The sequence below is a fragment of the Moschus berezovskii genome, chromosome 15, assembly GCF_049115385.1.
Source record: "Moschus berezovskii isolate FMDL1 chromosome 15, NW_MosBer_1.0, whole genome shotgun sequence".
Lineage (NCBI taxonomy): Eukaryota > Metazoa > Chordata > Mammalia > Artiodactyla > Moschidae > Moschus > Moschus berezovskii.
Genome location: NC_142474.1, coordinates 23,116,192 through 23,128,065, shown reverse-complemented (window position 1 = coordinate 23,128,065; position 11,874 = coordinate 23,116,192). Strand labels below are relative to the sequence as shown.

At 54.9% G+C, this 11,874-nt stretch overlaps 1 protein-coding gene across 7 annotated transcripts; it reads left to right on the top strand.

Annotated features, from left to right (window-relative positions):
* Positions 1-2,700: 2,700 nt before the first annotated feature.
* COX4I2 (cytochrome c oxidase subunit 4I2) lies at positions 2,701-11,874 on the top strand. 7 transcript variants are annotated; one of them, XM_055435037.2, is made up of 8 exons: positions 2,702-3,001; positions 3,669-4,318; positions 5,011-5,047; positions 6,742-6,777; positions 7,879-7,960; positions 9,301-9,465; positions 10,265-10,396; positions 11,635-11,874. In XM_055435037.2, the coding sequence occupies exons 5-8, from the start codon at positions 7,879-7,881 to the stop codon at positions 11,769-11,771; spliced, it is 516 nt and encodes a 171-aa protein (XP_055291012.1). In that variant the 5' UTR covers positions 2,702-3,001; positions 3,669-4,318; positions 5,011-5,047; positions 6,742-6,777; the 3' UTR covers positions 11,772-11,874. The 7 variants fall into 7 exon arrangements, with proteins under 7 accessions (XP_055291058.1, XP_055291050.1, XP_055291012.1 ...); XM_055435083.2 differs by lacking the exon at positions 5,011-5,047 and having other exon boundaries at positions 2,701-3,001; positions 3,669-4,198; positions 7,837-7,960; XM_055435075.2 differs by lacking the exon at positions 5,011-5,047 and having other exon boundaries at positions 2,701-3,001; positions 7,837-7,960.

Here is an 11,874-nt window from a genome sequence, read left to right as displayed (position 1 = left end):
GGAACCTGTTGCGCTACAGTCTATGGGGTCGCAAAGAGTCAGACACGACTTAGTGACTGAATAGCAAATATTGATTCCAAATAACATTTGGTTACATTTCCAGTTACTACTGTTGCATGACAAGCCACCTGAAAACAGTGTGTAAAACAGATGTCTGATGTTAATGGATTCTATGGGTCAGGAATTCAGAAAGGTCACAGCAGAGGTGTCCCATAATGTCTGGGACCTTAGCTGGGAAGACGCAATGGCTGAAGGGGACTTGGTGACTAGGGACTGGGATTGTCTGAAGATGTACATGGCTAGAAGGCTGTAGGCTGGCACCTCAGCTGAGCTGCAGTCAGACCACTGACATATGACTTCTCCATGTGTTCTCTCCCCATGGGTTAATTTGGCTTCCTCACGGCATGGTGGCTAGGTTTTAAGACAGAGTATCCTGAGAGAGTCCATGGCATCTTATGATCTAGCTTCGGAAGTCACACAGCATCACTTTTACCATGTCCTATGTTTAAGGCTGTCAAAAAGGTGCATTCAGCTATCGGGAATGGGGACACAGACGCCACCATTTGATGACAAGAGGGTCCAGGTCACATTGTAAAGAGAGCATGTAGAATTTGAGATACTGTTACAGCCACAATAATTGAGATGCTGGTTTGTAAACCATAGTCTAAGTCTGTGGGTGAGGAGTGAGGTGTGTTGCTCCAGTAAGGCCTTCTCGCGTGGAAATATGCAAGTGGGAATAAATGAGTCTTGTTCTTGAGAGGAGCATTTCGGCAGAGGGAGGCGCAGTTACAAAGGGCCTGCCGTGGGCAAGAGTGGAGTGCGTTCCAAGAACTGAAGGCCAGCATGCCTGGAGTGTGAAGGGAGAGGAGGAGAAGTTGAGGAGGAGGCTCTATTTGTGGAGTTTGGGAGAGGGACCCTTAAATATCAGGTTAAGGAGATTACTGGAAGGGCAGTGAGTGGTAATGGAGGCTAAAGGATGCCAAGAGGCTGTCCCCACAAAGACCAGGCCACATGAGGGGGCTTATTCCCGTGACCATGAGACTGGTGAGTTTGAGTTCAGGACATGGCCAGGGGCCCTTAAGCCCTGCCCTGTGCACCTTCTGTTTGGCCCTGGAAGATCAGGAACAGAAGCTGAAGACCATTCCACATTAGTGTGGAGCCCACATTAGTGTGGATCCCAGATCCACTGGGATCGGAAGGGACCAGTGCCTACCCTGGAGTTGATTTGACGCCCTGCACCACCGGGATCCCACTGCTGCAGCCCTTTGCCAAGTTGGACTGTTCTCTAGTGGTCAGAGCAGAGCACTGGGTTGGACCTCAAGGCAATGTCCACACTGCCCATAGCTCCATCCAGAGCTTGGCTCATGTGTCACAGCCATGGGTGCCTCTCAGAGAAACCCCGCTTTCAGTTCAGTTTGGTCACTCAGTTGTGTCTCTTTGTGACCCCATGGACTGCAATTTGTCAGGCTTCCCTGTCCATCACCAACTCCCAGAGCTTGCTCAAACTCATGTCCATTGAGTCGGTGATGCCATCCAACCATCTTGTCCTCTGTCGTCCCCTTCTCTTCCTGCCTTCAATCTTTCCCATCATCAGGATCTTTTCCAGTGAGTCAGTTCTTCGCATCAAGTGGCCTAAGTATTGGCGTTTCAGCTTCAGCATCAGTCCTTTCAAAGTATATTCAGGACTGGTTTCCTTTAGGATTGACTGGTTTGATCTCCTTGCAGTCCAAGGGACCCTCAAGAGTCTTCTCCAACACTGCAGTTCAAAAGCATCAATTCTTTGGCTCTCGGCTTTCTTTATGGTCCAGCTCTCACATCCATACATGACTACTGAAAAAACCATAACTTTGACTGTACAGACCTTTGTTGGCAAAGTAATATCTGCATTTTAGTATGCTGTTTATATTTGTCACTGCCATGGGTGCCTCTCAGAGCAGCCCCCACTTAGACCATCACATTCACCCTCCTGGTCCCCAAGCAGAGCTTGGGTGTGATTGCCGTTACAGAAATGTGGAAACCAAGGCCATGGAGGCAGTCAGGAAGAGAGGCTGAAACCAGCAGAGGATGGATCTGGGACTAGAAGCCCAGAAGTGGGCCTCCCAAGCGCTCAGTTTCACTGTCCCTAATATTAACCACGAGGTCCTTTGCATGTCGTTTGTATACACCTGCCCAGCTCACAGGTGGTGGTGATGAGGACTCAGGACCCTAGGCCCCGGGATTCCCATGCAGCAAGTTCTGACCAAACCCCACCCCCGCGCCCCATCTCCTGGCCCAAGGCAAGTTCGTGTGCCCTTCCTGCGGTCAGAGTGTGAGAACTTCGGTGCCCGGATCGGGGAACGCCTTCGCCTACCCTGCTTCTGCGATCGCCTGCAACGTGGGGTCTCCAGCTTGCACCTCAGGGACCACCTGGTTGGGGGAAGGACCTGAGCAGGCTGGAGGGGGCGGGGCCCCGGGGATCAACGGGGCGGGCCGGTGGAACAGGTAGCGCTAGGCACGAGCGGGCGCGCACCGGAGGGGAGTGGCAGACGTCGCAGGGCCTCGGGGGCGGATCTAGGGGAAGGAGGCGGGGTGTTGAGGGGCGGGGTTTGAGTGACTGACAGGGTGGGGGCGTGACTGGCGCGTGCTGCGGAGACTGCAGTGAGGGCCGGGCTAGGGAGGGGGCGGTACTACAAATGACCGAAAGAACAAGGCAGGAGCCAGGGCGAGGGTTTAGCGAGTCTTGGGAAGGCAGTGCCAAAATGACTGCCTGGGCAAGGGGCTGGCCCGGGCTGAGCGATTGAGGACGAGCCTCAGGGTAGGGGCGAGGTCGGCGGGCGGGCTAAGCTAGGCGAGCCGGGCACCGCCAGGGAGAAATGACGCGGCTGGGACAGGGCTGAAGATAATGGAATGCTAGCCTACGAGGTAGAGTCCAGGAGAGCGGGCACGAAGACTGCCCGAGGGACCAGGGAAGGATGACTGGCAGCTCCAGGACGGGGAAGGAGGGAGGAGACGACGGGCGTAGGTGAGTAGTGTGAGTGACAAGACAGGTGGCGGGACCTGGAATAAAGGCCGCTTATGGGTGGGGCCAAGGGGCCGTGAGTGACAACCGCATGGTCCCTCTGGGTCGGCCTCAAACATCTTTCCTGCAACTCTGAGAGGAATTGCTCTTCCAGCTGAACATACAGGGCTTCGTGTAGTTCATGCCCCAGGTGTGGTGCAGAGACATCAGACCTGCCGGAAGGAGGTTTCCATCTTCCAGGCCACCGGTCCCAATGAAATCCAGCCAAGGGCGTTCACTTGCTTCCGATTGCGCCTTGTGGGTCTTTCCTAGGGCCAGGAAACCCGCCACTAGCGATTATCCCCTTGGTAGCCCTGGTTCACGGAGAAGGCAGTGGCAAGCCACTCCAGTACTGTTGCCTAGAAATCCCATGGATGAAGGAGCCTGGTAGGCTGCAGTCCGTGGGGTCGCTAAGGGTCGGACACGACTGAGCGACTTCACTTTTCACTTTCACACATTGGAGAAGGAAATGGCAACCCACTCCAGTGTTCTTGCCTGGAGAATCCCAGGGAAGGGGAGCCTGGTGGGCTTCCATCTATGGGGTCACACAGAGTCGGACACGACTGAAGTGACTTAGCAGCAGCAGCAGCCCTGGTTCGGCGCGGTTCTGACCCGGCCTGCCTGTCCACAGTTGCAGAAGCGCTGTCTGGACTGCTTCCTGGTGTATCTCCGGGTCTTCGATCGACAATCTCCGAGCCTGAGCTGCTGCCCGGTGCCGCCCGGGTCCCTGGAGGCCTCAGTGTTCCTGAATTACAGTGTCTGCTGGGAGTTGGCGAGTCAGCCGGCATTCCAGCTGGAGAGAAGGATAGGGATCGGCTCTTTGTCGTGACCACGCCTCTCTGTTCACTGGCCCCCTCCCTCCGCCCAGCTGGCCCCACCCACTTAGTGCCTCCGCCCCTGTTCTTCCCTGGCCAGCCTCTAACTCGCAGTGCCCGCCCCTAAGGATAAACCCCATCCACTCCCACTCTCAGACTCCGGCTACCCGCCATCTCCCGCCCAGTTCTTGGCCTCGTCCCGCGCCTTTCCCCGTCATGTTCAAACGGCTCCAGGAACTCCCCAGGGGCTGGGAAAAGGAGTCCGCGACGCTTTGTCCAGCACAGCTCTTCTTATTTTCGCCTTCGGGTGCTTTCTCGGTATCTCCTCCGGGCTGGGAGAATGAAGGTGGGCCTGCATGAAGTCTGAATTGAGCCAGGGGAGAAGGTCGTACCAATGGGATGCTGAGATCGTGGCTCAGGTCTTTGTGTCTGGGCAGAATCTCAGGGACTTCCTGAATCTGATCAAGTGAGTGAGAGCTGTTCCTTTCTATAGTTTGGGCTCCCTCCAGGAGGGTTGGAGCCGCAGGGCCTCTCACCTCCCGGTCCTGCTGTTTCCGAAATCTCAGCCTGCATTTGCATAGAGGACCCCTTACCCTGAGTGGGCTGTAATACTCTAACTGGAGCCTGCCTTGTGCCCACCAAGTTTCCCAGGGAAGACTCCTACTCCCTGGCCCTGACACCTCTGAGTGATCTGTTTTATGGAAGAGTCTGACTATTTCCAGGTTCCAGGCCTTGAGACACTGCTGGGCATCACCCCCCAGATGGTCCTACTGCCCTTTGTCAACCTAGAGCCGCCTGGAGCCTGCCACCATCCCATAACCCTCAGCCTCGGGGCCAGCTTCTCAAACAGATGTTCTTTGTCACAGCATCGCCCCACATCTGGAGACTGGAGTTCCCACAGAGGCAGGAGTGGGAGACGGTAGAGGAGAACAGAGGGTCAAGTTCTCCAGATCACTTCTCTTGGGAGGTTTGTGAGCTGTGGGGAAACTGAGGCTCAGAAATGGTGCTGCTTGGTCGCCACTGAGGCAGCAATAGAGCTGCCACTCACACATCAGCTGCTCACTCCAGTGCAACCAGCCTGGAAAGGTCTGATGAGACTCCAAGTGTATCCTTCCCAGGCCGCCTGAAGGCGGGTCTTGCCTCTTCTTTTGTCCGTAGGCTCACTCTTCAGGACATCCTTGACAGCATCCAAGAGGTGAGGCGGTCCTCTTGGGCTTCTCTCAACTCTGGAATCCCCTTGATCACGGGGAAGGGGGAGCAGCAGTCCCCAGGAGTAAGTAGGGCCAATCCTGGGCTCTGGGGTCTCTTAGACATCCAGGAGACTCCCACACTGCCTTCTCATCTCCCAGAACGGAGGGGGCCTGCATCCTGCCCACTGTAGCATCTCTCTCTTCAAGGCTCATCTGCCTCCAAAGCAGTAAGCCCCTTCTTCCAGGCAGTGGCTAGAGTGGGTCTCTATGGCCTCACTGGGCTCTAGGAACCCTGATGGATGGGTGGGTCTTCAGTACACCTCACTGGACCATAGCTTGGACACCTGGAAAGCTCTGGCCCCAGGCCACAGAAGGGACTCATAGCCTTCACCCATCAGTCCAGCATCAGTATTCTAACAATCCCAAGCCACATTTACTGAACTCATGTTCTACTCCAAGAACCACATCACTCCCCTTTTTACCTTTGTTGGCCTCCCGTCTTTAAAAGGAAATCTGAGATCCACACCATGACTTCCAAAGCCCTGCTTGGTGTTCCAGTCTCTCTCCAACTTTCTCCTTTGCCCATTACAATCTGACCAAGATGGCCTCTCTCTATTCTATGAACACATCTGTGTTTTTCTGCCTTTGGGTCTTTGCCCAGGCCTCTCTCTACTTGGAACTAGATTGTAAGCCCTATAATGGCAAGGACTGTGTTCAGTTTTGTTTATCTCTAAATCTTCACGCATTTAGACGATAGATAATAATGCCAGCTCTGCTGCTGCTGCTGCTGCTAAGTCACTTCAGTCGTGTCCGACTCTGTGTAACCCCACAGACGGAAGCCCACCAGGCTCCCCCATCCCTGGGATTCTCCAGGCAGGAACACTGGAGTGGGTTGCCATTTCCTTCTCCAATGTGTGAAAGTGAAAAGTGAAAGTGAAGTTGCTCAGTCGTGTCCGACCCTTAGCGACCCCATGGACTGCAGCCTACCAGGCTCCTCCATCCATGGGATTTTCCAGGCAAGAGTACTAGAGTGGCTTGCCATTGCCTTCTCCGAATAACAGGTCTTAATAAACAGTCCTAGAATTAATGTGCCTGATGCTTTTCTATTGACGTGTTTAATCTTTACACAAAGAAACTCAGGGAGGTTTAGCCATTTGTTAAAGATCACACAGCTAAGAGTTGAACCCCAGAGGGAGGCGTTTTCACCTGTCATTGTGATTGGGGGCATGAGTGCCAGGTGGTATACCACAGGCCATCCCCAAATTCTGGATGCTTGTAGCTTCCTGCAGCAGGAAAGCTGCAAGACTTGGGTCCTCAAAAGCCCTCCGAGAGTGTTCCAGGTAGAAGAAACAGCGGTGAGCAGAAGTGCAAAGGCAAGAAGATCCAGCTCCTGGGACAATCAGACTCAGGGGGCTGGGCCAGTCCAGGACACACAGCTACCTGGACCCAGGGCTCTATCAGCTGGTGGTCTCCAGAGGCCAGACCCCGATGGGCAGGGAAATTGAGGCATGGTGTCAGTGTCACTGTGCAATCCCTCTCCCCAGGCTGTGGGTGGGAGCCCTCAGGGAGGCAGGCTGGGCGCTCACAGGCAGGACGTTCCCACGCAGGGGCGGCCCTGGGGAAGGCTGTGGGGCGGGTTCCGGGCTGGCGCCAGCGATCCAATCCCTCTGCAGCCTGTTCTCTGTTACTTGCTCTGCAGACCTGAGTCGCGTTCTGGCTCCCTCCAAGCCGCAAGGTAAGTGAGTGGCTGGGGAGAGCCCCAGCTGCCCAAACATGGGCAGGTTGGGGATGCAGCTGGGACTCTGGCTTTCATCACCCCATCAGGGCCTGTGGGGTCACTGCTATGGAGGAGGATCTGGGGGCTGGGGGCTACTGACAGCTCAAGGGTGAGGGGAATTTTCCTCTGTCCATATATGGGGCACTATCTCTTTCCTCAAATGTAGATTACTCCTCCCTCTCCCCACAGGTGGGGCTCTGTCACCCACTTATCACTGATGGGGAGCCCTTCCTTTCCAGATGCGGGGAGTCTGTCCACTTTCCACATATGGTACACCCTACCCTCTCTCTCATTATTGGGTGCCCTTCTCTCTCTCTCTAGATGTAGGGGTCCTTTCAGTTTCCAGAAGTGGGACACCCTCTTCTTCTCCCCAGACGTGTGCCTCCTCTTCCTACCTCTGGCCCAGTTTTGTCTTTGTCCCCCTCTGAATCTCCTCCTCACGGCCCCCTCACCCCCCAACCCCCGCCACCCCAGGTTGCCAAATCCTGATTTTCCCTGGGGATGGGGGGGTTGGGCTCGCCTGTCCCTCTCTCACACCAGGTCCAGCAGAGCGGGCTTTCCAGGCACGTAGGCAACCAATTACGGCGGGGGTGGGGGGAGGGCAAGCCATCTGCAGGAGACCTTGGCAGATGGCCCTGTAGCAAGACAGTTATCCCAGGAACTGCTCCCTCCCGAACTGGACTCCCACCCCGTTTCCTCTGGGGAGCAAATAGCTGAGGGAGCTTGTTAAGCTAGTCACCCACTGTGAGCTGAGGCTGGAACTAGAACAGAGGATCCCAGATCCAAACTGTTCAGGCCCTGACTTAAGAGTTAGGCCTCGTCCCACTTCTCAGATGGCAAACTGAGGCCCCATAAGGGGGCTCCAAATGTCTAGAAGCCCCATCTACCCCTCATCATACAAACTTAGAAGGGGGCAGGGGCTGGAGATGACCTTGATATCCTGGAGACCATGCCCTTCCCAGTCACCATACCTGTGTAAACCCTGTGTCTCTGTCTGGGTCCTGCGGGGAAGAGCAGAGGGCAATGTGAGGGCAGGACTCACCCCAAACCACGCCCCAGATGTCCTTCAGAGCTGCCTGGAGCTTGACCCTGAGGAAAGGGGGCCTTGGAATTCGAGGGATCCACAGCCCAGGAAGCACCGGTAAGATGTGGACATGCCCTCCCTTGCCTAACTCCGAGGCTCGGGGCAGGGGTCCTGTCTGCAGGCTGCCCCGGTCCCTTCCATGCTGCTCTGGGCCTGTCCTGAACCATTTCCCATAATCCTGGTCCTTGGTGGGGGGCCACGTTCCTTCAAGAAATAGACAGCAGCCCCTTCCCCTGAAGCATTCTCAGGGCCTGACGCCTGTACCCCAGGTTCCTAAGGCCTTTGTGTCCAGAGGCAGAGGGTGCTGACAGAACCTTCCAGATCTTTGTGTCCAAGCCAGTCGGAAGAAAGAGGCCTAAAGAAGGGGAGACTTGAGCCAGATAGACGGGCCTTCTTGATCCTCTGGAGAATGATAACAGATAACATTTATTGAGCCCTTACTGTGTGCCCTGAGCTGGGATCGATGTTTTGCACAGATTAACACATTTGGATTTCATAGCAGCCACGTGAAGTGGACACTGTGCCATTATCTCCCTTTCTCAGATGAACAAACGGTCCCAGAGCCGGGACTCTTTTTCCCAAAGCAGTTCCCACGCCATCCAGGCAAGGTGATATCAATGCCCTCCTGGAGGGCATCCCAGGTGACAGTATACAGAAGAAGCTTTACTGAGACTCTTCCAGGGCCCAACCTTGTTCTGGACACTCACACGGAGCCCTTGAGGGCTAGGCTATCAGGGAGAGCTTCCAGGCATGGAAGTGAGACGTGAAACCAACCTCTATCAGTGTAACTTATGTGTGTTGGGCCCCTGGCATTATCATGAAGCTTCCACAACAGTGTGAGATGGGATTGCTTACTATCCCCACTTTCCAGATGAAGACATGGAACACAGTGAGGTAAAGAGGGATTGTCGGAGCTGGGGTGGGGTGGAGCTGGGGTCTCACGACTCCAAAGCCATGCCCGTGACCACTCATTAAGGGCACAGGTCTAGTGCTTTCCAGTTTGCGGAGCAGTTTCCCAACTGCCATCCCAGGTTCATCTCTTCAAGCCTTTCTCCGCCCATTGCCTTTGCCTGATGTGCCCTCCCCACCCCAGATCTTCCCAGAGGGCACAGGGTCTGGAGCCAGAGGGGCTAAACTGCCGCCCTGGCCCAGCTCCCTCTTGCTCTGTGAATTTCAGCAAGTCCCTGAGCTACTAAGTTTCTTCCTCTGTAAGATGAGAATAATATCACTGTCTCAGAGCCACCCCAAGCCAATGAGTCAACTCACCCAAAGGCCTTAGCATGGTTCCTGGCACACAGTTTAAGTGCTCAATAAGTGCTACCCTCTTTGTTAATCTTACGGTTGGTGCTGGGATGTCTCAGGGGCAGCCTCATCTCAGCTCCTCCCTGTGCCCACAGCCCACGGCAAGGAGAAGATGCCCCCCTACACTAACTACCATGCCCAGCGCTCCTACCCCATGCCCGAGGAGCCCTTCTGCATGGAACTCAACGCTGAGCAGCAGGCCCTCAAGGAGAAGGAGAAGGGCAGCTGGACCCAGCTGAGCCACGCCGAGAAGGTGGCCCGTAGGTCTCAGGGTGGGGATGGGGGTGATTTTGCAAAGAAGGGCCTGGCCTGTGAGAGAGCAGCCGGCAGGGAGAAACCCTGGCCAAGACAGCCAGAACCCACTCCCCCAAATACTCAAATGCATACCTGAGTGATGTAATTCATTCTTTTGTTCATTCATTTTTTAATTCACTATTTGAGCACAGCCTGATGCTAGGTGATGCTGGGGACACAGAAGTGAATCACGGGGAGGGTTCCTGCCCCTAGGGTGCTCCCAGTCCAGTGGGGGAACCAATGCAAACCCAGAAAGCTGTAATAGAGGATATGCTACTGGGTAAGGTGTGTTCTTGGGGCTGTGAGAACCCAAAGGAGAGAGTAAGATGCAATCCTGGTAGGCTTTCTCAAAAAAGGTTGTTCCAGCTGGGCTTGGAGGCTGAGGGGGAGGGGCTGCCAGGCAGTGGGAACAGCATGGGGAAGGATTTGGGAGCTGGAGAGCATGGAGAGTCCTGGGCTTCACTGAGTGGTGTTGGGGGGAATGGAGCAGAAAGAGGCAGGTGAGTTGGGTGGGAGAGCAGGGGTCTGGTGCTCGGAAGCAGGAAGGATGTGTGATACCAAGTGCTGCCCCCCAGAAGTGCCCCCGGGAGCCTCGAGCCTCATCATCAGCTCCTAGCCATGCTTTGCACACAGTAGATGCTCAGTAGGGATTTGCTGAAAGGACAGCTTCTGCTGCAGCGGGGGGGTGGCTGGAGGTCCCCGAGGCCAAGAGGTGGCCCAAGAATTGGATGTATCTGAGGTCCGCCCCCCGCCATCTGCCTCCAGTGTACCGGCTCCAGTTCCATGAGACCTTCGCGGAGATGAACCGTCGCTCCAACGAGTGGAAGACAGTGACGGGCTGTGTCTTCTTCTTCTTTGGAGTCACAGGTCTGCTGATTTGGTGGCAGCGGGTCTATGGTGAGTGGCAGTGCCTCACCCAGCCACAGTCCTCAGCCATGCCCTGTGGTCACAACCATCAGCCAAGTTTTGATAAGTGAACTAAGCTGGTACTCATCTGAAGGGTTTTTGAAAAGTCCTCCAGAGTGATGTAGGGTGAAGGGCGGAGCATGGCTGGCCTGGGTTGGAAATTAGGGGCTCTACCTCTCTGGGTTTCAACTCCCTCATCTGTAAAATGGGAATAATAGTGCCTCCATCTCAGGGTTCTTGTGAGGAGTTAATGAGAGAGCTGTAGGCTACTGCCAGGCACACAGTTATGAATGGTGTTGTTACTGATTGCTGTTATTAGCCATGAACTTTTCAACATATTGTTTCAGCTGCTGTAACAAAGAGTCTCCAACATACAAGAGCTTAAACAATATAGAAGATGGTTTCTTATGCTTCCCCCTTCCTTAACCCCAATAAAGCTGGCCGCCCTCAACTTCTTCCTGAGGGGAAGCATAAGAAACTATTTCATCCTGGATGCTCCCCAAAAAGTTGGAACAAACTCAGTAATTATAACTATGGTGGTGGTGGTTTAGTTGCTAACTCGTGTCAGATTCTTGCGACCCCATGGACTGCAGCCTGCCAGGTTCCTCTGTCCGTGGGATTCTCCAGGCAAGAATACTGGCGTGGGTTGCCACTTCCTCCCCCAGGGGATCTTCCTGACCCAGGGAGCGAACCTAGGTCTCCTGCACTGCAGGCAGATTCTTTACCAACTGAGCGACCAGGGAAGCTATGGTAGCTATCATGTATCAGGAGCTTAATATCTGTCCCGTATTCTGCTAATGGCATTATAAACACTAACAAATTCAGTCTCCACAAGCCTAGTGGACAGGATCTGTTTTTGACAGGTTAGGAAATTGGGGCTCAGAGATGAAGTGACTTGTTCAAGGTAACGCAGCGAGGGAATGGTGGAACTGAGATTTGGACCCAAAAAGACTTCAAGTCAGTGTTCCTCCTATCCTTGGGTCCCAGAGTAGATGAGGAAACTGGGCCTGAGAAAAGGAAAGGACCTCGCCCAGTTCCCCCAGTGAGTCTAAGGCGGAGCTGGGGACAGAACCCGGGTGCAGCTTTAGTGGGGAGTCTAGTGGGGGATGGAGAGAGTGGAGAGGGGGCCTCAGTGCGGGGCATCTCGACCCCATGCCTGGACACCCTGACTCAGTGGGAGGGGGTGGGCTTGGCAAGGTCCCATATTCTACCTGGTTCCTTCCCTGCAGTGTTCCCTAAGAAGCCCATCACCCTGACGGATGAGTGGAAGGCCCAGCAGCTCCAGCGCATCCTGGACATGAGGGGCAACCCCGTGCAAGGCCTGGCCTCCCGGTGGGACTATGAGAAGAAGGAGTGGAAGAAGTGACATGGAATCCCGGTGGCTCCCCCTGCAGCTGCACCCTCGTCCAGAGCCTGTGGAGGCCCCACCCCTCCCTTAACCCCAATAAAGCTGGTGGCTCTCATCTGCC

Bases quoted from the DNA above. Each gene is read 5' to 3' on its own strand.
- COX4I2 (XM_055435083.2), top strand. From the start codon at position 7,879: ATGTCCTTCAGAGCTGCCTGGAGCTTGACCCTGAGGAAAGGGGGCCTT. The intron at 7,961-9,300 runs GTAAGATGTGGA...CTGTGCCCACAG, and splicing joins CCACAGCCCAGGAAGCACCG to CCCACGGCAAGGAGAAGATG. The intron at 9,466-10,264 runs GTAGGTCTCAGG...ATCTGCCTCCAG, and splicing joins CCACGCCGAGAAGGTGGCCC to TGTACCGGCTCCAGTTCCAT.